The sequence below is a fragment of the Trachurus trachurus genome (assembly GCF_905171665.1).
Source record: "Trachurus trachurus genome assembly, chromosome: 19".
NCBI lineage: Eukaryota > Metazoa > Chordata > Actinopteri > Carangiformes > Carangidae > Trachurus > Trachurus trachurus.
The window spans coordinates 161,851-184,089 of NC_139913.1; the positions used below are offsets into that span (position 1 = coordinate 161,851).

A 22,239-nucleotide genomic window follows, 5' to 3' on the forward strand; every position below is an offset into this window, starting at 1 on the left:
AACGAGCTGCAGACCAGTGAGTCTGGAGCTGACGAGACGAGAGAAAAAAGAGAGACAGACAATGAGACTCCGCGATCGCCCCCGTGCCGCCCCCGCCCCCGCCCCCGCCCCCGCTGAGGAGGAACTAGAGAACTCGGCTGTAGTGGAAAAGCGCCATGAGACTCTGGTTCTGGTTCCAGAGTCTCAGACCCTCAGTTCTTCCTGTTGCAGCAGCGTTGGGACGTTTCTCTGCTTTAGTCTGAATGTTTTCTTTCTCTCTCTCTCTGTAATGACTCTTCAGTTTATTTAGTTTCCTAATGGTCTGGTCTGGGTCTGGGTTCAGTCTGATGGAGGAGGCTGAGTTCACTATCTAGGATAAGACACGCCCACTGATGATGTCACCGTTCACAGGGAAGAACTAGAGCTCTGTAACAGAGAGTAAGGACAGCATTGGTCCAATGGCAGCGCCTCCTGGTGGAGGAATAAAGAACTGACATCTCTGCATTGTTGGTGAATGAGCAGTGTGGTGTTTTCAATAATTTAAGGACATTTATAGATCAGCCACGTTAATAGCATCATTGAGGATCCTTTACAGATAAACATTAACACATAGGAGAGTAAAAAACACAGTTGTCTACATTAATGTATTAATCTACATTTTATAATAAACTAATTATAAGTATAATCTGATATGACCGACTCTTCAGGTTCTGAACGAGCCGGGCGGTTCAGAACCTGGACCAGGACCAGGACCATCATGAAGTCCTGCAGGTTAAACTCTGTCACTGTGTGAATAACAAACACTGTTCAGATTGTTGTCAGTTCCTTTATTACAGGTCAAGATTATTACGGATCATGATACATCACATCTTATCACAGCAGTTTCCTAAATACCCACAATCCTCAGCTCAGATTGGTCGATCACTCAGATTAATTATGAGACAAACAGAATTCAGCGTCTGGATATTTCTTCCTCTTCTGCTTCCTGGTATAAAAATAACTTCTAAGTGTTTCACACACTTTACTACTAATACTTAATACTGTCTCTACTGTCTCTGCTGTGGTCGGTGTGAACCTCCTGCTGCTGCTAACGCTGCTGCTAGCGCTGCTGCTAACGCTGCTGCTAACGCTGCTGTTAGCGCTGCTGTTAGCGCTGCTGTTAGCGCTGCTGCTAACGCTGCTGCTAGCGCTGCTGCTAGCGCTGCTGTTAATGCTGCCTTCACAGTCATCAGTGTGAACCTCCTGCTGCTAACGCTGCTGCTAGCGCTGCTGCTAACGCTGCTGCTAACGCTGCTGCTAGCGCTGCTGTTAGCGCTGCTGTTAGCGCTGCTGCTAACGCTGCTGCTAGCGCTGCTGCTAACGCTGCTGTTAACGCTGCTGTTAGCGCTGCTGCTAACGCTGCCTTCACAGTCAACGCTGCCTTCACAGCCGTCGGGACAAAGCGCCGCTCTCGGCTCGTCCTCGTGGCCACAGTTACACAAACAGGTTTTTCACCGGCGACGACTTTTCTCTCTGACTTTATCTGACTCACGGTGAAGAGACGCAGACATGAAACCTGAAGCAGCTTCACCATGACGACCAGCTTCACCATGACGACCAGAGGACGTTCAGTCTTTGTTCCCTCATGAACAAAATGGAACAAACCAGAATGTGAAGGAGAAAACACACCGACAGCTAACGCTAACGCTAACACCTGTTCTCAGACGCACAAAGAGAAAAAACCTATCGCTAAAAACTAAACGTGACAAAGTGTCACAACCTGAACGAAGCAACGACAGACAACGAGACAAACATCAGACGACTGGGGGGGGGGGGGGGGGCTTTTCTTCCTGTCTTTTTTTTATTCTTTTATTTATGGTTTTTACTACTCTGCCCTACAACAGAAGAACGGGGTAAAACTCCTCAGAGCAGTTCTGAGAAAAATGAGTTGAAAGTATTGTTGTTGTCCAGTCAACTGTATTGAACTGAGGATTCTGAAAACTGGTCAAATCCTTGAGTAGTATTCTAGCTGTGTAAAAATATTTAACTCAAACTGAACATTTAACCCTTATTTCAGAGTTACCTCTGTCTGTCTGTGCATTGAGGCTAAATATAAGCTGGCCATACAACACAAGAAAGGAAACTAACTCCTATTGGTTCATAATGGCAGCAGCCTGTTGTACAGTAGAGAGTGTTGATCATCTATACACAGAGAAAAAGGTAACTAGTTACTGTGTTCTCTTGTTGTTTCACTACAGCTTTGGGAGTTACTGTGAAAACCACCCTCAGATATAAATATATCCCAAATAAGATCATGTTGAGTCCAGATATTTATCCACATGATGTAGCAGAACCTTTAATGTCCCAAAAATGACAAAATCTCATTTTTGACAAAAAATGAGTTACCCCCTTCTAGCGTTGTAGGGCAGAATGTTGCAATGTACCTTTACCTCTATCAGACTAATATACTTGTTTCCCTTTAAAAGCAATAAAAAAGTTGTTCACAAACAAAAAAATAAGATGACTGGGGGACAAGACAACACGACAACAAGACAACAAGACAACACGACAACAAGACAACAAGACGAGCTGTTTCTGTAAACACACTGAAAGAAAATAAAAGATCACAACAGGAAATGAACCGTGAGCCAATCACAGGCCTCGTTAACGGTTACACAGACATGGCGGCGGTGGATGACGTCGGGGGGGGGGCGGGGTTTGTTTCAGGGCCTCTGATTGGATCTCGGTCACCAGGCGACTCTGTCTCCATGGCGACGGGCGGGGCCGGCGGGGGGCGGGCCGCTCTAGAAGACGCCGTAGCCGTCGGAGTGGCGCGTCGCCACGGCGAACGCCGGGTAGCCCTCATAGGTGGCGTAGGCCGTCAGGTCCTGAGCCAGAGACACCGTCTGCTTCAGCTGGGACGGGACGGACGAGGACGCCGCCGCCAGGGTGTAGCCTGAGGGGGGGGGGGGGGGGGGGGGTTAAACTGTTAAACCTTTAAACATCGAAGCTTTTACACTGAAAAAAAAATCGAAGCTTTTACACTGAAGTCTGAACTAGAGCAGTGTAACAGAGAGTAAGGACAGCATTGGTCCAATGGCAGCGCCTCCTGGTGGAGGAATATGAACTGACATCTCTGCATTGTTGGTGAATGAGCAGTGTGGTGTTTTCAATAATTTAAGGACATTTATAGATCACCCACGTTAATAGCATCATTGAGGATCCTTTACAGATAAACATTAACACATAGGAGAGTAAAAGAAACAGTTTTCTACATGAATGTTTCAATCTACATTTTGTAATAAACTAATTCTAAGTATAATCTGATATGACCAAGACACCTAAAAACAAAAACACGGCCGTTTTCATCAATTTACAAGCAAGTGGGCAACACACATACATTGGAGTGAATGGGTTTTCTGGACGCTGTTGCAATACCCATATCCTGCCACTAGGGGGCAAAACCCTTAAACCCTTAAACCCTTAAACCCTTAAACCCTTAAACCCTTACCACGGGAGTCGTTACTCTCTTTTCCAGTGCTCTAGTCTGAGGTAAGTAAGTCAATTTAATTTCTATAGCACTTTTCATAGATAAACTCACAAAGTGCTTTACAACAAAGATAAAGTACAGAGATCACAACACAATACACATAACAGCACAAATACAGGAAACTTCACAGACAGACCCACAACATCAACATCAGTTGAAAGGTCACATGTTAGGCAAGGTAGTTTTATTAGTATAGCCTGTTTTTACCACCAGTTTGTCTCAAAGGGCTTTACATCCCATCATAACAACATCCTCTGTCCTTAGACCCTCACATCCACTGAGGAGAAACTCCATAGAAAACCCTTTTAATTTAACGTGTTAACAACCAAGCTTATTTTTTAGGCCTTTTCTCGAAAATTGCATATCCATAATAAAATGAGTAAATCTCTGCAACCACAAGGTCTATTTGAATACTTTTGGTGTCATAGTAAAGGGACAAAATGAGAAATTGCTGAGATGTGTAAATGTCAGTATTTGTGTCACTGGTGAAGAGTAAATGAAGATGGCACACAGAAAAAATTAAATAAATTTAATGTTCTCCTAAAAAATGAATAAATCCTATTTTAGATGCGTGTCCTTCAGAATGATGCTGCTAAAGCTCAAAACCTCTATCACATGATTGTACATGAACATTGTCTCTGCAGCGGTTCATTCTGATAAAGTGAAGCAGGACAAAATTATTGAGATTTTACTACAAAATATTCAGGTGAACTTTCCCAAACCCCCAGGACAGAGACGCTGTTACAGACAAGACAACAGTTAATAACACAGAATGTTAGTTGGTCACTTCCTGTAAACTCAGAGGTCAGAGGTCATGAGGCTGAGGTCCTGTTGCTTAGCAACAACACATAACACTTCCTCAGAAACTGGAGGTTGGACTAGAGGAGCGCCGGGTCGATTGATACACTTTTCAGTTAAACGTCTTTTTCAAAGATGACGTCATGTACACAAACATTTGTATCATGTGATCAACAACTCACATGTGTATTCTCTTAGTTACAAGTGTAATTTAACACATATGTTGGATGATCGCGCTGTTTTATAACTTTGAACATAAGTTGACATGTGTCTCAAACGCCCCACCTATGCGGGTCGTTGGGACGGTTGAAACAGAAACGACTGAACTTACTCGGTTGTTGTTCATTGCAGAACAGTTAGGGTATTAATTAAGTGATTTATACAGATATTGATCGCACAATGTGACCACAATCACTACGCACAGTGGTGTGAGGGACATTTGAAACAGCTGCAGCGACTACTGACACTTCAACCTGTTTTGCCTCTAAACTTCTAAACTATGACATTGCTACATTAGGACCTGTTTATGTACGAATTCATCTGTTGTTAGGTCATATTATTATTATTATTGCATGAAACACACAATACAACTTTTGATCACAAAAAAACTACCGCACCTAACATTTTACTTTCCGTAGTCAAAAACCGGTTCGCGCTAATAACTTTTGAATGGTGTGACGTCATTTCAGGAGCTTTCCCAGGATTGGTCGGTGTTGAGTGCTGAAGGTAGTGACGAAGCTGGTTGGTTATAGAGGAAATCGCTGTGTATCAATCGACCCGGCGCTGCCCGAGCTCCTCCTCCTCCTCCTCCTCAACAAACACAGTTCAGATCAGAGATTATTATTAAACAACCTCTCTTAAAGGAGTGTTACTGAGCTGGGGGTCATTAGGGGGGTCAGGTGCCACCATCGTCCTATCAGAGGGCGGCGCCACACTGACCTGAGACCAGTGAGAGACCCGTGTGCAGAGTTAGTGCAGAGTTAGTGGAGGTACGGACCTTCACATACCTGGGAAAGCCACCGAGGCCACGGCGGCGGCGGCGGCGGCGGCGGCGGCAGCGTCGGCCGCTCCGCTCTCCGTCTGAACGCCCAGCGTCTGCAGCGCGTGCTCCGCCGCGTGGATCTTAGCTTCATCTACGGCGGCGCACAGTTTGGCCGGGGTGAAGGGATGACTGGAGACACACACAGACACACACAGACAGACGGGTGTTAGTGGTCAACACTATGGTACTGGTAGCTGTGGTGTTGGCAGGGCCGGCCCGTGGCATAGGCCGTATAGGCAAATGCTAAGGGCGCCGTCCATCCAGGGGGCGCCAGCGCCACAAATGGAAAAGAAAAAAGAGTGTAACTTTCACTATTTTTATAACTAGTTGGTACTATTATTTCTTAATACAAAAAATAACCCCACCTTAATTTAAATGCAAAGCAATACCTATTAAAAAGTAATAATATAATATGTTACAACATTACTTACTAAGTCGCCCCCCCCCCCCCTCTCCCCCACATGCCCATTGGTACTGCCCTCCGCTCTCCCCACAGTCACACACACAGCAGAGGTACCTGCCTGCAGTAGGAATGCTTTCAAGCCGTTTTCTTGTTAGAAACGCCACATTTTTAATTAGATGTGTGGATACTTGGTTGCATTAATCCTCAAAGTCGGCACAAATGCCGCGCGACCGTCTCGATATGTTTTTGTTTATATTTCAGTCATTTTACGCCGCCCTTGACGACCTGTCAATCAAGAGAACAGCTGTGAAGCGCTTCGAACCCGCAGAATCGTTAGGAGAGAGAGAAGCAGTGAGGGGATGACGGTGCTTCAGAGGCTGAAAGTTCTGACTCATTAGATGAGGAAGATATTGAAAAAAGAAGAGAGAGTTGAGACTTCAGCCTGCTCAGACAGCAGGGCCAGTGGGCCACAGCTCCAGATCAGCTCCAGCTCTGTTTACAGACCTGCTGAGCTCTCAAACTAGTTTTTTTTTTACCTCTTAAACAGCACCACAGTGACATATATAGGGTACATTATATAGCAGTGTTTCCCCCAGAAAATGTGTTAGTTAAAGCAGATATCAGTGGAATGTTTTTGTTAATATAAGTCCTAAATAGTCCTATTTTCCGTCAGCAATCACTTACATGAAGTATTTCAGCCTAAACACGAGTCTCTCCGTCACTCTGCTCTGCTGTAACCCGAGGAGAAAATTTTCCTTGTGGGATACAAGTGTTATCCAATGAGGAGAGAGAACGGCATGAAGGGCTGTGTGTGCAGCCAAGGGATGCGCGTGAATGTGGTGACGTAGCACGAGGACCAATTGATGCCTGACAAGGGCGGGGGCTGCTAACTCATGGTGCGTTCAAAGAAACTCGTACTTTGTGTTTTTCCTTCCTGTGAAGTCATACCAGTTCGATCTGGTACGAGTTCACGGGTCGGAAGTTACGAGTGGCCGTTATAGGGAACTTTCACAGACAACAGGATGGTAAAAACACGAGCTACGGGTTACCTGGAACGCTACCAAGTCGTAGTTGTGACTTGAAGCTGTAACTTACGGTTTCAAAAGCCTGCCTTGAACGCAGCATTAGCCGAAACGGCCGTGAAGCTGATATCTGCTTTAAGGTGGTGTCTGTTCTGTTGGCGGGGGGGGGGGGGGGGGGGGGGGGGGGGGGTCGGCGCGCCGTATTAAGTTTCACCACGCGGCGGCGGCGGCGAATATCGCTACATTTTAATTTTTTTAAGACGTTAGTTTAGGCGGCAGCTCATTGTTGTTAAGGCCGCCGCCTTAACAGGAAAGCGCTGCGGGAAACCCTGATATAGGTTAAATATTGTACATTTTGTGTTTTTTGGTTGTTTAGTTGATATTTTGTTTGGAGAAAAAAAGCTAATTTCTCATTTAGGGCTACACACACCTCATGAAGTTTGAAATGTAATGTTAAGTCAATATTTAGCTTTTTTTATTTTACATTTGAGACATTTGGTGAAAATAGAATGACAGATAACATTTATGCTCAAAAAGCAATTTCACAAAATTTCATTTTAACGTGTTTTCCACACGTATCTATTAGCTTTTATTCAGACAGTATATTCCACTGCTTTTGTGAAGCTAAGACTTTCGTATACCCATTTCAAGCATCACAACAGGTTATTCTCATGACTGTAGACTAATTTTTTTCATGTCTTCACCCAGGATTTACTTAATGACATTTTACTGATTGTTGTGCAAGTTGTGTATCTCGGGGTCAGAGGGGACAGATACACTGCTACGTTATCATTCTAATCATTATTGATCATTGTTGGGGGGGGGGGGCGCCTGGGAGTAATCTCGCCTAGGGCACCAAAATGGCTAGAGCCGGGCCTGGGTGTTGGTGTGGGGGTGTGGGGGGGGGGTGTGGTAGGGATGGGCATTTTGAATCATTTTCTAACCGAGTATCCTAACCTGGTGTTAACAGAGCAGCCGGGGCATAAAGCCTCTGTCTCTCTGTCTCTCTGTCTCTCTGTCCGTCAGACAGTCACATCACTGTCACAGCGTCGTCAGACTAAACATCAGGTGATAATCAGAGTACAGATGGAGTTGAAGATGCTCATACGAGGCAGATGTCGTCGCCGAGGGAACCACCACAGATTCTTGTAAAAGGTTTGAAAGTCCGAGGCTCGATCCAAAAACACTTGTACAGCAGAAAATCACGTTGCTGTTTGATCTGAAACTGTTTAACACTAACAACAAAAAGCTGAACCACGATGATGATGTAGTTTGATCCGACACTTGACTGTTGCTCTAACGTGACGTTATTTAATCCTATTAACCGGATAATAATTCATAACCGGATAGAAGATTACCTGCACATCCCTAGTGTGTGTGTGTGTGTGTGTGTGTGTGTGTGTGTGTGTGTGTGTGTGTGTGTGTGTGTGTGTGTGTGTGTGTGTGTGTGTGTCCTACACGTTGGGGTACTGCGTGGCGAGCGCCGGCACCGTGATCTTGTAGAGGAACAGCTGCCTCTGGTCTGGACCGATGGCCGAGTGCAGCTGGTAAACCGGTTGACCCCAGTTGTTCTTCTGGCACAGCTCCTCCAGCACCTGCAGATACATTCATTCACTTATTCACTTATTCACTTATTCACTTATCTCTTTATTTCAATGGGACAGTGCACATTGTAAATATAAATGCCAGATTATAGCAAGAGGCTGATTTCCGTCCGTAGTCCCAATAACATAAAACAGTTCAACAGCAGTTCAACGTTACACACATATAGATATACGTAGATATAGAAATAGAAGAGAAAGAAAGAAAAGTAGACAACACAAAGAGGCAACAATAACAATGAAAAACATATTGAGAGACACATTAATTTACTCTTCATTCATTAGTCCACAGGTATTCAAACATTAAAGTAGCACTATCGCAAATACAGCAGTAATAGTATTAAAAACAACTGAAATATGCAATAAATAGGTTGAGGGGAGCATTAACTATATGTATACAACATATATCCAACAGTGTAGTGTCTGTGGAGCAAATGCAGAATGTCTTGTTGTTATGAGACAAGGGGCCCGGTGTTTACTTCAGATACGCTGCACCACCAGCCCCATCTAGTGGCCGAACAAAGAATTGTAATTTGTGATAATGCTCCTTTAAGAGTGTAGTTTGGGGAAATTTCTTAACAATAGCTACTGCTTGAGTTTGTGCAATAATAGTGCTCTGACTATGGTGAATTTATGAATTGTATATATGTTATGTGATGGGATATGTGCAATATGTGTTATATTATGGGATATGTGCAGTGCTGTTATGTTTTGTGTTTGCTGGGTTGTGGTTGAGGTTTATGATGCAGCTGCAGAGTCCAAGACAAACTTCCCTGAGTGGAACAATAAAGTTTATCGTTTTGTATCGTAGATAAGATAAGAGCTGTGTCGGGCCACGACCCCCCGGGGCCGGCGGCCTGTTACCTGTGGTGCAGGTTTGATGCCGGCGGCCTGTTAAAGGGACAACGAGGAGTTTGTATTTGGTTATAAAAAGTCTGATATTAATGTGGATGAATCTCCGTTACCACTTGTTAATGGTCCATTTTAGATAAATCTATGGTTTTGTCTCTATGGTTATTTTGTTATTATTAGTGGTGGTGGAAATGCTGGGCGAGCCGACCAGCGTTTCTTTACTTTCGGTTTCGTGGCGAGTCATGAGAATAACGCCGCCAAATCTCCGTTTATGGTGGGAACTACGACGGTATGTGATCGTCTTCCAACCTCTGACTTTAATTCTTGATGAATGAAAACATGAGTCTGTCTTGCGCCGGTCAAAGAATTTCACGGTGCGGAGGCTCATAAATGTAGTGTGGAAACACTTCGCTTTAACAAAACTCCTTGTTGTCCCTTTAACTGTGGTGCAGGTTTGATTCCGGCGGCAGCGGCGGCCTGTTACCTGTGGTGCAGGTTTGATGCCGCACTGCAAAAACTCAAAATCTTTCCAAGAATATTTGTCTCATTTCTAGTCAAAACTAATCTCTTTCCACTTAAAATAAGACTCAACTTGTTTTTAGATCATTTTCACTTGTTTCAAACTAATATTCACTTGAAATAAGTAGAAAAATCTGCTTTTGTGTTTGTAATAAGAAAGAAAAACTTGCTCCACTATCAGATTTTTCTACTTATTTCAAGTGAAAATCTGCTTGAAAGAAGTAAAAAGTGTCTAAAAACAAGCTGCTTTTTAATGTGATGAGTCTTATTTTAAGTAGAATGAGATTTTTTTTGACTAGAAATGAGACAAATATTCTTGTTACCTGTGGTGCAGGTTTGATGCCGGCGGCGGCGGCGGCCTGTTACCTGTGGTGCAGGTTTGATGCCGGCGGCCTTCAGGCTCATGGCGGCCGGGCTCATGGGGGTCAGCTCCATGCCGGGCAGCAGGTCGTACAGCTTCTCCTCCGGCTGCTTGTCGGGCTTGAGGCCGCGGCCGGTGGCCCCGCCCCCCGCGGCGGCGTAGGCCAGGTAGCCCCGCCCCCCCAGCCCCCGCACCCCCGCCGCCCCTACAGGCACAGTCATGTAAATGTCTACAGGAAACCGAAACACAGCGGCAGTGAAACCAATCAAATCACCGGGAATCAGCCGGAGGAAGAATCAACAGTCACACGATTACTGTAACACCTGTCAGTCAACGGTACAGTGGTTGCCATGGTAACGCGTAAACCACCTCACATCCATCTGTTGCTCACAACTAGAGCGCTGGAGAAGAGAGTAAGGACCATAGTATATATATATAGTATCTATGGTAACGACAGCATCGGTCCAATGGCAGCGCCTCCTGGTGGAGAGAACTGACATCTCTGCATTGTTGGTGAATGAGCAGTGTGGTGTTTTCAATCATTTAAGGACATTTATAGATCAAACAAACAGTTTTCTACATGAATGTTTCAATCTACATTTGTAATAAACTAATTATAAGTATAATCTGATATGACCAAGACACCTAAAAACAAAAACACGGCCGTTTTCATCAATTTACAAGCAAGTGGGCAACACACATACATTGGAGTGAATGGGTTTTCTGGGCGCTTTTGCAATACCCACATCCTGCCACTAGGGGCGCAAAACCCTTAAACCCTTAAACCCTTAAACCCATAAACCCTTAAACCCTTAAACCCTTAAACCCTTAAACCCTGAAACCCTTAAACCCTTAAATCCTTAAACCCTTACCACGGGAGTCATAGTGGTGTCCTTACTCTCTTTTCCAGCGCTCTAGTCACCACCACAGCGGTCGTCATGGAGACCAAACATCTGATTAGTTTTCCAGTGTTGATGAAGTGGGAGTGGCCCCTCCCACTTCTACAGGACTGTGACATCATCAGAGGGGGAGTGGCCCCTCCCACTTCTACAGGACTGTGACATCATCAGAGGGGGATTGGCCCCTCCCACTTCTACAGGACTGTGACATCATCAGAGGGGGAGTGGCCCCTCCCACTTCTACAGGACTGTGACATCATCAGAGGGGGATTGGCCCCTCCCACTTCACACTGTCATCATGTGTCATTCCTGATTACTTGGACCGGGTTCGATTCCCGGCCGCCAACAGACACATGGATCATTGGAAACAGCTGATTGGATACAGGCGAACTAACCGCTACCAAGGCCCCGCCCCTCCTGCTACTGCTCCGCCCACATGTGGTGTTACCATGACAACGGCCACACTGAGCCGTGTGGACAGGAAGCAGCTTGTCCCTCAGTACGGAAAGACAAACGGGTCAAATTCCTCCCACCAGAGCGCTGCTCTGTGATTGGCTGCTGTGGGCTCAGGCCCGAGCGCTGCTCTGTGATTGGCTGCTGTGGGCTCAGGCCCGGGCGCTGCTCTGTGATTGGCTGCTGTGGGCTCAGGCCCGGGCGCTGCTCTGTGATTGGCTGCTGTAACAACAGCAGGTGTTAATCGATGCTTATTAAACATCTGGTGGTGTTTACATGTTTGTGGGAAGAGTTGTGACCTGTTTGGGTTTCCATAAGGAGGTTGCAGCGCGGTGGGCGTGGCCTTCACCGCGGTGGGCGTGGCCTTCAGCGCGGTGGGCGTGGCCTTGATTCCACCAACAGAAACTCATCTGATCTGAGTGTGACATCACAAATACTCCTTTTCCACCAAACTGGTTCTGAGCCAGAGTCACAGTCAGCTGACCAACAGGATATCGACCTTATCAATATCTGATTACGTTTGTTCAAACCATAGTCGCCATTCGCTGCGGTTACGACGAAGACGGCTTCTGTTTTTCTTTCTTTTTTTGACCAGTTTCGTGCCGAGAATTAATTCTAGTGAAACGGTCTGGACCGGGTCTAGACTTCAAACAGGAGCAGCTCCTGGACGGGAGGCGTGGCTCCGACTCGGCGCCGAGTCGGCTCCTCGCCGGTCGAACCAGCTCAGAACTGGCACCAGGTTGTTTTTGGTGGAAAAGGGGTAACGGATACGTTTCAGTCCCAGGGATTCATCAGAGACCCAGAACTGTGAGGTTTATATTTACAACGTAGTCATAATGGACTAAGGATTGGTTTTGGTTTTGGTTTTGGTTTTGGTTTTGGTTTTGGTTTTGGATTAGAAGGATTAGGTTTTTGAATCCCTTGAGCTCTGAGTCACGCTGCACCTTTGATTTCACAGCGAGCGCCCTCACCTCTGACCGACGGCGTCCTGATGAGACCGCGGCCGCCGACGTGAGCTTTGGTTGCTGGGAAACGGAACTGTCCTGGGATGGCGGCGTAGGCCTGGGGGGCGTAAAACACCGGCGCCCCCAGATACGCAGCAGAAGGGTCGTACACCTGAAGGACGAGGGGAGGGAAGGAAGCAGAGAGAAGGAGAAGAGAAGCTCTTAATCCCTGAGTTTGGTCCTGAAGGATCACGGTCCAGAGGTGTAATGACTCAAACTGTCCACCAGGTGGAGCTGGTGACACCTGGAGGTTCCTCGTGTGAGCATCATTTACATCACAAAACATAAAGATATGAATGACCCTGTGCAAACTGTAGAGGTAGTAGACAAGTTCAAATATCTAGCTACATATATTGATTGTAACCTAAATTTCAGTGAAAACACAGACTATATTTTAAAACCTGTAACCAACTTCTCCATCTACTGCACAAGCTCAACTCCTTCAGAGTGAGTAAGCACATGATGGGAACAGTTTATAAGAACTTGATAGAGGGCATCTTCACTTTTAACATGGCAATGTGGTAGCTATGGTAATCTAAACATTAAAGGAAGAAGCAGCTGCAGAGAATAGTAAACCTAGCCTCAAAAATCATAGGGACAAGACAGAAACCACTAAGTTGTATGTACGAGGAAGTGCTGAGGAAAAAAGCTGTCAAAATAGCAAACGATCCGTCTCATCCACTCAATAGGGAGTTTGAACTTCTTCCCTCTGGTCGACGTTAGAAAGAACCAAGGACAAATCATAATATTAAAAAAAATGCCCTGAGGATGTCTGTGTGGAAGTGTTGTTGTTGTTGTTGTTGTTGTTGTCCTGCTTGTTGTTTTTTTATGAGACCAAAGACAAATTTCCACAGTTCAGTTCTGAGCCCCGGTTCGAGTCCTGCGTCGGACGGCCCTGTCCTGCGTGTCATTCCCCCCCATCTCTGCCTTCCATCTCCTGTTTCCTATTTAATAAAGGCATGAAAAGCCAAAAAATATACTTAAAAAAATAGTATTTTTATTTGTCTGTGTCTGTGTTAGCCTCGTAAACCAGCCAGGGAGAGTCTGGCCTCATCCCCGCTGTAGCGTTTGGCCTGAAACCCTCAGAAGGCCGAGCCAATCAGCGTCGCCCGCTGTGATTGACACAGCACGTTGGCCAATCAGGGACCGACTGGTGCAAAGCCCCGTCACTACACCAACTTGCTGATTGGCTGAATGAGGTTGTCTGTCAACGCTACTACTCCCACCCAGCTCCCGCCCCCCCAGACGCTTGCAGGGGGGATGAGGCCAGACTCTCTGAGGAATGAAATGAAATGCATTTCCGCGAGAGGCTGGTTTACGAGGCTACGTCTGTGTGGCCCCGCCCACAGAGTGCTGCGTTCAGGGCCTGTGGGAGAATCTGCCACCAACATCCCAGCAGCTAGAGTCCTGTACCTGTCCCAGAGTGTAGGCAGCGTAGTCGGTCTGCAGCAGAGAGCTGCCGCGGCCGCCCGTCCCTCTGGTGTAGCGGACGTAGCTGTCCTTGTCCACCGGCTTCGCCAGCGTCACCTCGATCGGGGAGCCGTCCACCACCTGAGGGGAGCGGCCGCACAGGTTAGAGGTCACGGTAACTACGACGTCGTCATGGCTTTTGTTGTGTCAGTGTGAGAGCAGACCTTCCCGTTGAGAGCGTTCATGGCGCTGACGGCGTCGTCTCTCTGAGTGAAGTGGACGAAGGCGTAGTCTCTGATCTTCTTCACTCGCTCCACTGCACCTGCACAGACACGACACACCGCGCTGCGTTCAAAGCTCTGCTAACGCCGCGCTGCGTTCAAAGCTCTGCTAACGCCGCGCTGCGTTCAAACGTCTGCTAACGCCGCGCTGCGTTCAAAGCTCTAACGCCGCGCTGCGTTCAAACGTCTGCTAACGCCGCGCTGCGTTCAAAGCTCTGCTAACGCCGCGCTGCGTTCAAAGCTCTGCTAACGCCGCGCTGCGTTCAAACGTCTGCTAACGCCGCGCTGCGTTCAAAGCTCTGCTAACGTCGCGCTGCGTTCAAACGTCTGCTAACACCGCGCTGCGTTCAAAGCTCTGCTAACGCCGCGCTGCGTTCAAAGCTCTGCTAACGCCGCGCTGCGTTCAAAGCTCTGCTAACGTCGCGCTGCGTTCAAACGTCTGCTAACACCGCGCTGCGTTCAAACGTCTGCTAACACCGCGCTGCGTTCAAAGCTCTGCTAACGTCGCGCTGCGTTCAAACGTCTGCTAACACCGCGCTGCGTTCAAACGTCTGCTAACACCGCGCTGCGTTCAAAGCTCTGCTAACGTCGCGCTGCGTTCAAACGTCTGCTAACACCGCGCTGCGTTCAAACGTCTGCTAACGCCGCGCTGCGTTCAAAGCTCTGCTAACGCCGCGCTGCGTTCAAAGCTCTGCTAACGCCGCGCTGCGTTCAAAGCTCTGCTAACGCCGCGCTGCGTTCAATGCTCCGCTAACGCCTCAAACGTCTGCTAACGCCTCAAACGTCTGCTAACACCGCGCTGCGTTCAAACGTCTGCTCACCTCAGATGCAGCTTCCTGTCACGACGGCCTGGTGTCTAGCTGCCCTACCTGGTTGCCATGGCGACCTACCTGGTTTGAGGCTGTTGAACTCTTTCTCGATGGTTTCCTCCGTGGTCTGAAGCATCAGGTTCCTCACGTAAAGGATCTTGACGGTTGCCATGGTATCCTCATCTACCTCCACCTCAGGCTCCGCCCAGTCCACGGCGATGGCATGACCCCACAGCTGGATACGACCTGAGACAGGTGAGACAGGTGAGACACAGAGGACAGGTGAGACAGGTGAGACACAGAGGACAGGTGAGACAGGTGAGACAGAGAGGACAGGTGAGACAGGTGAGACAGAGAGGACAGGTGAGACAGAGAGGACAGGTGAGACAGATCACATCATATCAGTGTTTATCTTATCAGCCATCGCAGCTTTTCAATTGGACACTGACATAGAGACTCAAGCTGTGATTGGCTGCTGATGTTGTCATCAGAAAGAGACCTTGGTTTTTTATGAAGTTGCCTTCAGCTTTATGAGTTTGTCACGTCCTCTACGCTCCAGTTGGAGGACGAGGAGGACGGTTCACCGGGTCAGAGATGCTCCACTGTTCTTCTTCTTGTCAATAAACTCTTTTTGAATACAAGCGAAGACGTGTCGGCGGTGATCTTCTTCTTTTCATCAACACATCAATATACCACAACAACAGGCGGTGTGTTCAGGTGTTCCTACCTGGCAGCAGTTTGCGGTGTGTTCAGGTGTTCCTACCTGGCAGCAGTTTGCGGCGCGCCATGGCGGCCGCTCGGTGGTTCTCGTACTCGACGAAAGCGAAGCCTCGGTTCTTGGTTTTGTCGGCGGCGCTCGGGTACACGATGACGTCCACGACTCCCTCGGTGACCTTCCTCATCTCCAACAGGATCTCCTCGCGCTTCTTCGTTTTGGGAATCCCGCCCACGAAGAGACGGCAGTTGTCGACGCTGGCGCAAACACCAAGGAGGCGGCCGTTCCTGCAGCGAGGAGAAAACATCAACAACAGAAAGAAACTGGCGAGCTCAACTCACAGTCTGATGAAACGTCAGCTGAATGCTGAAGACGCCTAGAGCTGGAACGCATACGTTTCTTTACTACTTCTTGGCGCAATGGACTTTATGCACAGCTCCACTACTTCCTGAAATAAGCCAGCTCGTTTATTTCCTGTCTTACATTATTGGACCAACTGATTAATGGGCTCTTTGCACAGCTCCACTACCTCCTGAACTTAATGCTGCTCCTTCATTTCCTGCCTACATTATTGGACAATTTGATTAATCCAGGCGTGTCTGACCATTGTGACTCCTCAGACACACCTGGATTAATCAGTTTGTCCAATAATGTAAGACAGGAAATGAAGGAGCAGCATTAAGTTCAGGAGGTAGTGGAGCTGTGCAAAGAGCCCATCCAGGTGTGTCTGACCATTGTTGTGAGGTCAGACACACCTGGATTCATCAATTGGTCCAGTGGATGGAAGTAGTGGAGCTGTGCATAAAGCCCATTAAATACAAAACATCAACAAACCCAAATATAAGTATAAGTGTCCCAATTCAGCAGCTGCTTTGAAGGTCGATGATGTCACAGCGTTGCAACAAGGCCTGTCCCGGTTCTCACAATCCAGCAAATCCAGGTTTCCTTTTCCAGTTCCTACCTGATTCTTTGCAGGCCGTTATTATGAGTTCTCTGACGGCTGCAGCCACTGAACTGGGAACCAGCTGTAGTTTGGGGTCATCCCTATGTTCTCCGGGTCTTATGTTCCCCGCTGTGTCCGGACCGGGGAACATAAGACCTTTTTTTAGAAAAGGGTCCTATGTTCCCCGCTGTGTCCGGACCGGGGAACATAGAACCCTTTTTTAGAAAAGGGTCCTATGTTCCCCGCTTTTCCCCCAAAAGGACCCGGGGAACATGCAATTTTTGTACCCATTCCTCCATAAGTGGAGTTGTGACCGACTTTGCATATTTTTGCCTATTTTTGAGTAAGAAGTTGAGTTGTGACTTTTAATGGGAAGTGTAATTGTCCCATTGGTTGGGTTTAGGCAATGAAGAAAGGAGTTGGTTAAGTTTAGTAAAAAGACCAGGTAGAGGCTAGACAGGCCAGATAGATAGAGTCCAGATAGGTAGAGAGAGTCCATCGACCAGCAACAGCGGGGAACCTAGGACTATGTTGTACTACCTATGTTCCCTAGTATGTATACACCGAGTCGGTAACCAAGGAAACGTCACTTCCGGTCAGAGCCGTTACACGGTTGGGTAAGATATAAAAGTTCAGGTTGTGGTTTTTCAATTTACACAATGTATGTACACAACAACTCTTAGGCATGGTCTCCAAGTGTGTAGAGCCGAGCACCAACCTGATCTCGTAGTTGTTGAGCTGCTTCATGGCGGCTTTGGCCTCCTGCTTGGTGCTGAAGGTGACGAAGGCGTAGCCGCGGTTGTTGCCGTTGAAGTCCATCATCATCCTCACCTCGTAGATTTTACCGAACTAGAGACAGGAAGAGAACGGAGGTGATGAGGTCGAAGGTCGTGTGGGTCATGGTTGCCGTGGCGTTGCCGTGGCGTCGACCTCTGACCTTCTCACACAGCGGAACCAGCTCGTCCTCAAACAGGTCTCTGGGGAGTTTCCCCACGAAGATCTCGCTGCCGCGCTCCGGGGGCGGGGCCTCCCAGCCGGGCGGCGGACCGCCGTACCGCCGCTGCCCGTTCTCCTGAGGACAGGGACCAATCAGAGACAAGGACCAATCAGAGACAAGGACCAATCAGGGACAAGGACCAATCAGGGACAAGCAGCAGCAGGGACAGATAGGGATGTCACCATTACTTGTTTTCACAATTAATCATGGTATTAAACGCCACAATTAATTGATCGTAAAGATTCATAAATACCGTCACTTTCCAAAAGCGATTATGTCGTAACCGTATCGGCACAGTAAAGGTAGACGCACAGATACTGGTCCATTTATCTAAAGTAACTCTGAATTAGTAGGAATTTAAATGTTTGTGTGTCATTTGTATTGTAAGAAAATGATTAATATAAACTTAAAGGGATAGTTCACCCAAAATTCAAGCTTCTGCTACAAACAAACTTAAAATATAGACTTATTGATTTTTTTTTTTAACAATTTCTCATGTCGGGGCTTCAATACAAGACGGACGTTACAGACGAGCAGCATGGAGGTATCTGGATGTTTGTCTCCTATTATGTCTCCTTGTCTCCTTGTGTCCTACCTGTCTCAACATGTCTTTTTCGTACCTTATGTTTTTATCTATTTATGCGCCGTTCATGGGTGGCAATAATTTCGTCATGCTTTGTATGATGACAATAAAGATATCTAATCTAATGTCTCCTACTTGTCTCCTTGTCTCCTTGTGTCCTTGTGTCCTACCTGTCTGAGCGTGTGTCCTACCTGTCTGAGCGTGTATCCTACCTGTCTGAGCGTGTATCCTACCTGTCTGAGCGTGTGTCCTACCTGTCGGAGCGTGTATCCTACCTGTCGGAGCGTGTATCCTACCTGTCGGAGCGTGTATCCTACCTGTCGGAGCGTGTATCCCGTCCGCTGCGTCAGCACGCGGAGCGCTGCCTCCTTCGGCGTTCCCGTCACGCCGTCTGTCACCACGTTCTGATTGGATTCCATTGGGTTGATTGACAGCAAAATGTAAATCAGGGAAATTAGCGGCGCTCACTGCAAACAAGAGGAGACAGAGTCAGATCGTCCAATCACAGAGAGGGGGCGTGGCCAAGAGGAGACAGAGTCAGATCGTCCAATCACAGAGAGGGGGCGGGGCCAAGAGGAGACAGAGTCAGATCGTCCAATCACAGAGAGGGGGCGGGGCCAAGAGGAGACAGAGTCAGAGATATTCACCACATAATTATATATAAATTATATAATTTATATTCTCTGTTCAGAGTTGAATAACACTTTAGTCTACTCTGAGTTTTTGTTGTAAATCTAGATCTTTTGATGGACTGATGAAGAGTTTTATGGTGTTGTGTTGTGGCTGAGCTGATGGAGCTGATGGAGCTGATGGAGCTGATGGAGCTGATGGAGCTGATGGAGCTGATGGAGCTGATGGAGCTGCTTACTGAGCTTCACCATCGGCTGATTTCAGGTTTCTAGTGTTTTAAATGGAAGACGTGTCCAAAATGTCACTGTCTGTCTGTCTCTACCTGTCTGTCTGCCTGTCTGCCTGTCTGCCTGTCTGCCTGTCTGCCTGTCTGCCTGCCTGTCTCTCTCTCTGTCCTCAGACAGACTTGTTGTTGTTGTGCAGCAGCGGCAGCGGCAGCGGCAGCGGCAGCAGCAGCAGCGGGTCAAGGTCTTCGTCTCTAATCATTGACAGACGTTGGACCGGCTGCAGCCTGAATGTCCAACGTGGAAACTACAGCTGGAGCAGGGAATTATGGGATGGATTTATGATGCAAACAAACATTTCACACATGTGTTTCAACAGAGGATTCTCCGTCCTAACCCTAACCCTTCATCCCACCAGAAGCTCTTCACCTACTGAAGGCTAAAGCTAACGCTAACGCTAACTGACCTGAAAGAACCTGAAAGAACAAGTTGATGTCATCACACACACACACACACACACACACACACACACACACACACACACACACACACACACACACACACACACACACACACACACACACACACACACACACACACAGAGATCATGACTGATGAGACTTTTTTTTATCCTGGTGTGAAAATTAAAACTAAAACACTTAACACTAAAACTTTATTTATAAATTGAACCGTGGAAACTGAAGGTGAAGAGTCATGAGACTGGAATCCCCCGATCAATACACACACACACACACACAACAACCACACACACACACACACACACACACACACACACACACACACACACACACACACACACACACACACACACACACACACACACACACACACACACACACACACACACAGTGTGGCGTCAGTCTAAACTCTGTTTTTTTGGTCCATGACTCAAGTTTTTCATCTTTTTTGCTGTAAAATGTTTAATTGATAATTAAAGTTTAGTTTTTATTAGAAATCAAAGTTTTTGTCTCAGTGATTTTAGAACCAGGAGGAAATGAAACCGTTCAGTCATTGAACGTCTCACGCAGCCTTGACTGACAGCGTTTCCCAGCATGCATCTCTGTGGCCCCAGTCACACTGCAGGTCAAAGGTCAGCTCACCGTGTTGCCATGGTAACGTTCAAGTCAAAGCGTTTAAAACGTTCAGAGACAACGGTGAAGTTAGCATGCTGACCTGCTAGCCTGTAGTTAGCATGCTGACCTGCTAGCCTGTAGTTAGCATGCTGACCTGCTAGCCTGTAGTTAGCATGCTGGCCTGCTAGCCTGTAGTTAGCATGCTGGCATGCTAGCCTGTAGTTAGCATGCTAGCCTGTAGTTAGCATGCTGGCCTGCTAGCCTGTAGTTAGCATGCTAGCCTGTAGTTAGCATGCTGACCTGCTAGCCTATAGTTAGCATGCTGACCTGCTAGCCTGTAGTTAGCATGCTAGCCTGCTAGCCTGTAGTCCCAGTGAGCTCCTGCAGAGCGGCGCCACTGAGTCACAGTAAACAGCTGTTAGCTGGTCGCTAACTTAACAGTTAGCACCTTTAATGTTAGAGTCACACACACACACACACACACACACACACACACACACACACACACACACACACACACACACACACACACACACACACACACACCTGTTTGATTAAAACACTCCTAGTGTTCACACTAACACTAACAGTGGTCAAGCGACACTTACTTTGCACTGTCTCTCTCTCTCTCTCTCTCTCTCTCTCTCTCTCTCTCTGTCTCCATAGTGATCCTGTTTGTTCATCACTGGTCAAACGACACTCACTTTACATGCTCTCTCTCTCTCTCTCTTTCTCTCTCTCTTTGTGTCTTTAATTAAATTCAAAGGTAAAAACTTTATTGGTAAAAGCAGCAGAACTCACCTGAGCAGATTCACCTCCCTCCGATCAGAGCTGTGTCATTCTGAGCCACAGAGAGTGTGTGTTCACGTGTCATCATGGCCCGTGTGTGTGTCCGCGTGTGTGTGTCCATGTGTGTGTGTGTGTGTGTGTGTGTGATCACATCATATCAAACTCCAAAGGTTCACTGTCCTGGTGTTAGCTTTACGAGGAGCCCACGTTAATGTTTAACTGCTGCTATCTGTGGACACACACACACACACACACACACACACACACACACACACACACACACACACACACACACACACACACACACACACACACACACACACACACACACACACACAACACAGACACACACACACACACACACACACACACACACATGCAAATACACAGGGGTAACACACACACACACAGACCTGAGTGTGTGTGTCAGGCCTTTGACCGACAGTCACTATCTGACCAGAGGCTCTTCACCTACTAACACACACACACACACACACACACACACACACACACACACACACACACACACACACACACACACACACACACACACACACACAAATATTTATTTATTCCCACATAATAAAGAAGTAAAGGGTTCTTGACATAAAAGCTGCCGATGCAGTCGACAGTCTCAGTCTTTTATCTGAACTAGATTCTCCGACCGTACATGAACGCCACATGAGGACGAGAACCAATCAGCTTCCAGCTCTCACATCTAAACCAATCAGCTTCCTGCTCTCACATCTGAACCAATCAGCTTCCAGCTCTCACATCTAAACCAATCAGTTTCCTGCTCTCACATCTAAACCAATCAGCTTCCTGCTCTCACATCTAAACCAATCAGCTTCCTGCTCTCACATCTGAACCAATCAGCTTCCAGCTCTCACATCTAAACCAATCAGCTTCCAGCTCTCACATCTGAACCAATCAGCTTCCTGCTCTCACATCTAAACCAATCAGCTTCCTGCTCTCACATCTAAACCAATCAGCTTCCTGCTCTCACATCTAAACCAATCAGCTTCCTGCTCTCACATCTAAACCAATCAGCTTCCAGCTCTCACATCTAAACCAATCAGCTTCCAGCTCTCACATCTGAACCAATCAGCTTCCTGCTCTCACATCTAAACCAATCAGCTTCCTGCTCTCACATCTAAACCAATCAGCTTCCAGCTCTCACATCTAAACCAATCAGCTTCCTGCTCTCACATCTGAACCAATCAGCTTCCTGCTCTCACATCTAAACCAATCAGCTTCCTGCTCTCACATCTAAACCAATCAACCCCTTTTCTTCCTTCTTAC

At 47.2% G+C, this 22,239-nt stretch overlaps 1 protein-coding gene across 4 annotated transcripts; it reads right to left on the reverse strand.

The window, feature by feature from the left end:
* Positions 1–785: 785 nt before the first annotated feature.
* On the reverse strand, positions 786–21,077 carry a1cf (apobec1 complementation factor). Of its 4 annotated transcripts, XR_014596251.1 has the most exons (14): positions 20,950–21,077; positions 18,518–18,667; positions 17,558–17,692; positions 17,339–17,469; positions 15,726–15,964; positions 15,044–15,208; positions 14,097–14,194; positions 13,876–14,013; positions 12,430–12,574; positions 10,112–10,335; positions 8,232–8,368; positions 5,314–5,477; positions 1,382–2,914; positions 786–1,196 (listed from the first exon to the last, which is right to left on the reverse strand). XR_014596251.1 is itself a non-coding variant. In XM_083994322.1 (13 exons), exons 2-13 carry the CDS (start codon positions 18,617–18,619, stop codon positions 2,763–2,765), a joined length of 1,806 nt encoding a protein of 601 aa, XP_083850448.1. In that variant the 5' UTR covers positions 18,620–18,667; positions 20,950–21,077; the 3' UTR covers positions 1,801–2,762. The 4 variants fall into 4 exon arrangements, 3 of the variants coding, with proteins under 3 accessions (XP_083850448.1, XP_083850449.1, XP_083850450.1); XM_083994322.1 differs by lacking the exon at positions 786–1,196 and having other exon boundaries at positions 1,801–2,914; positions 10,112–10,311; XM_083994323.1 differs by lacking the exon at positions 786–1,196 and having other exon boundaries at positions 2,785–2,914; positions 5,304–5,477.
* Between the last annotated feature and the right edge of the window lie 1,162 nt (positions 21,078–22,239).

What these genes read in the sequence shown, in the direction of transcription:
- a1cf (XM_083994322.1), bottom strand. Translation starts at nt 18,619, where the DNA reads ATGGAATCCAATCAGAACGTGGTGACAGACGGCGTGACGGGAACGCCG. An exon ending in CTCAACAACTACGAGATCAG is followed by an intron (nt 15,965 to 17,338) that starts GTTGGTGCTCGG and finishes TCCTCGCTGCAG; the next exon opens with GAACGGCCGCCTCCTTGGTG. An exon ending in TGAACGCTCTCAACGGGAAG is followed by an intron (nt 14,014 to 14,096) that starts GTCTGCTCTCAC and finishes CGCTCCCCTCAG; the next exon opens with GTGGTGGACGGCTCCCCGAT.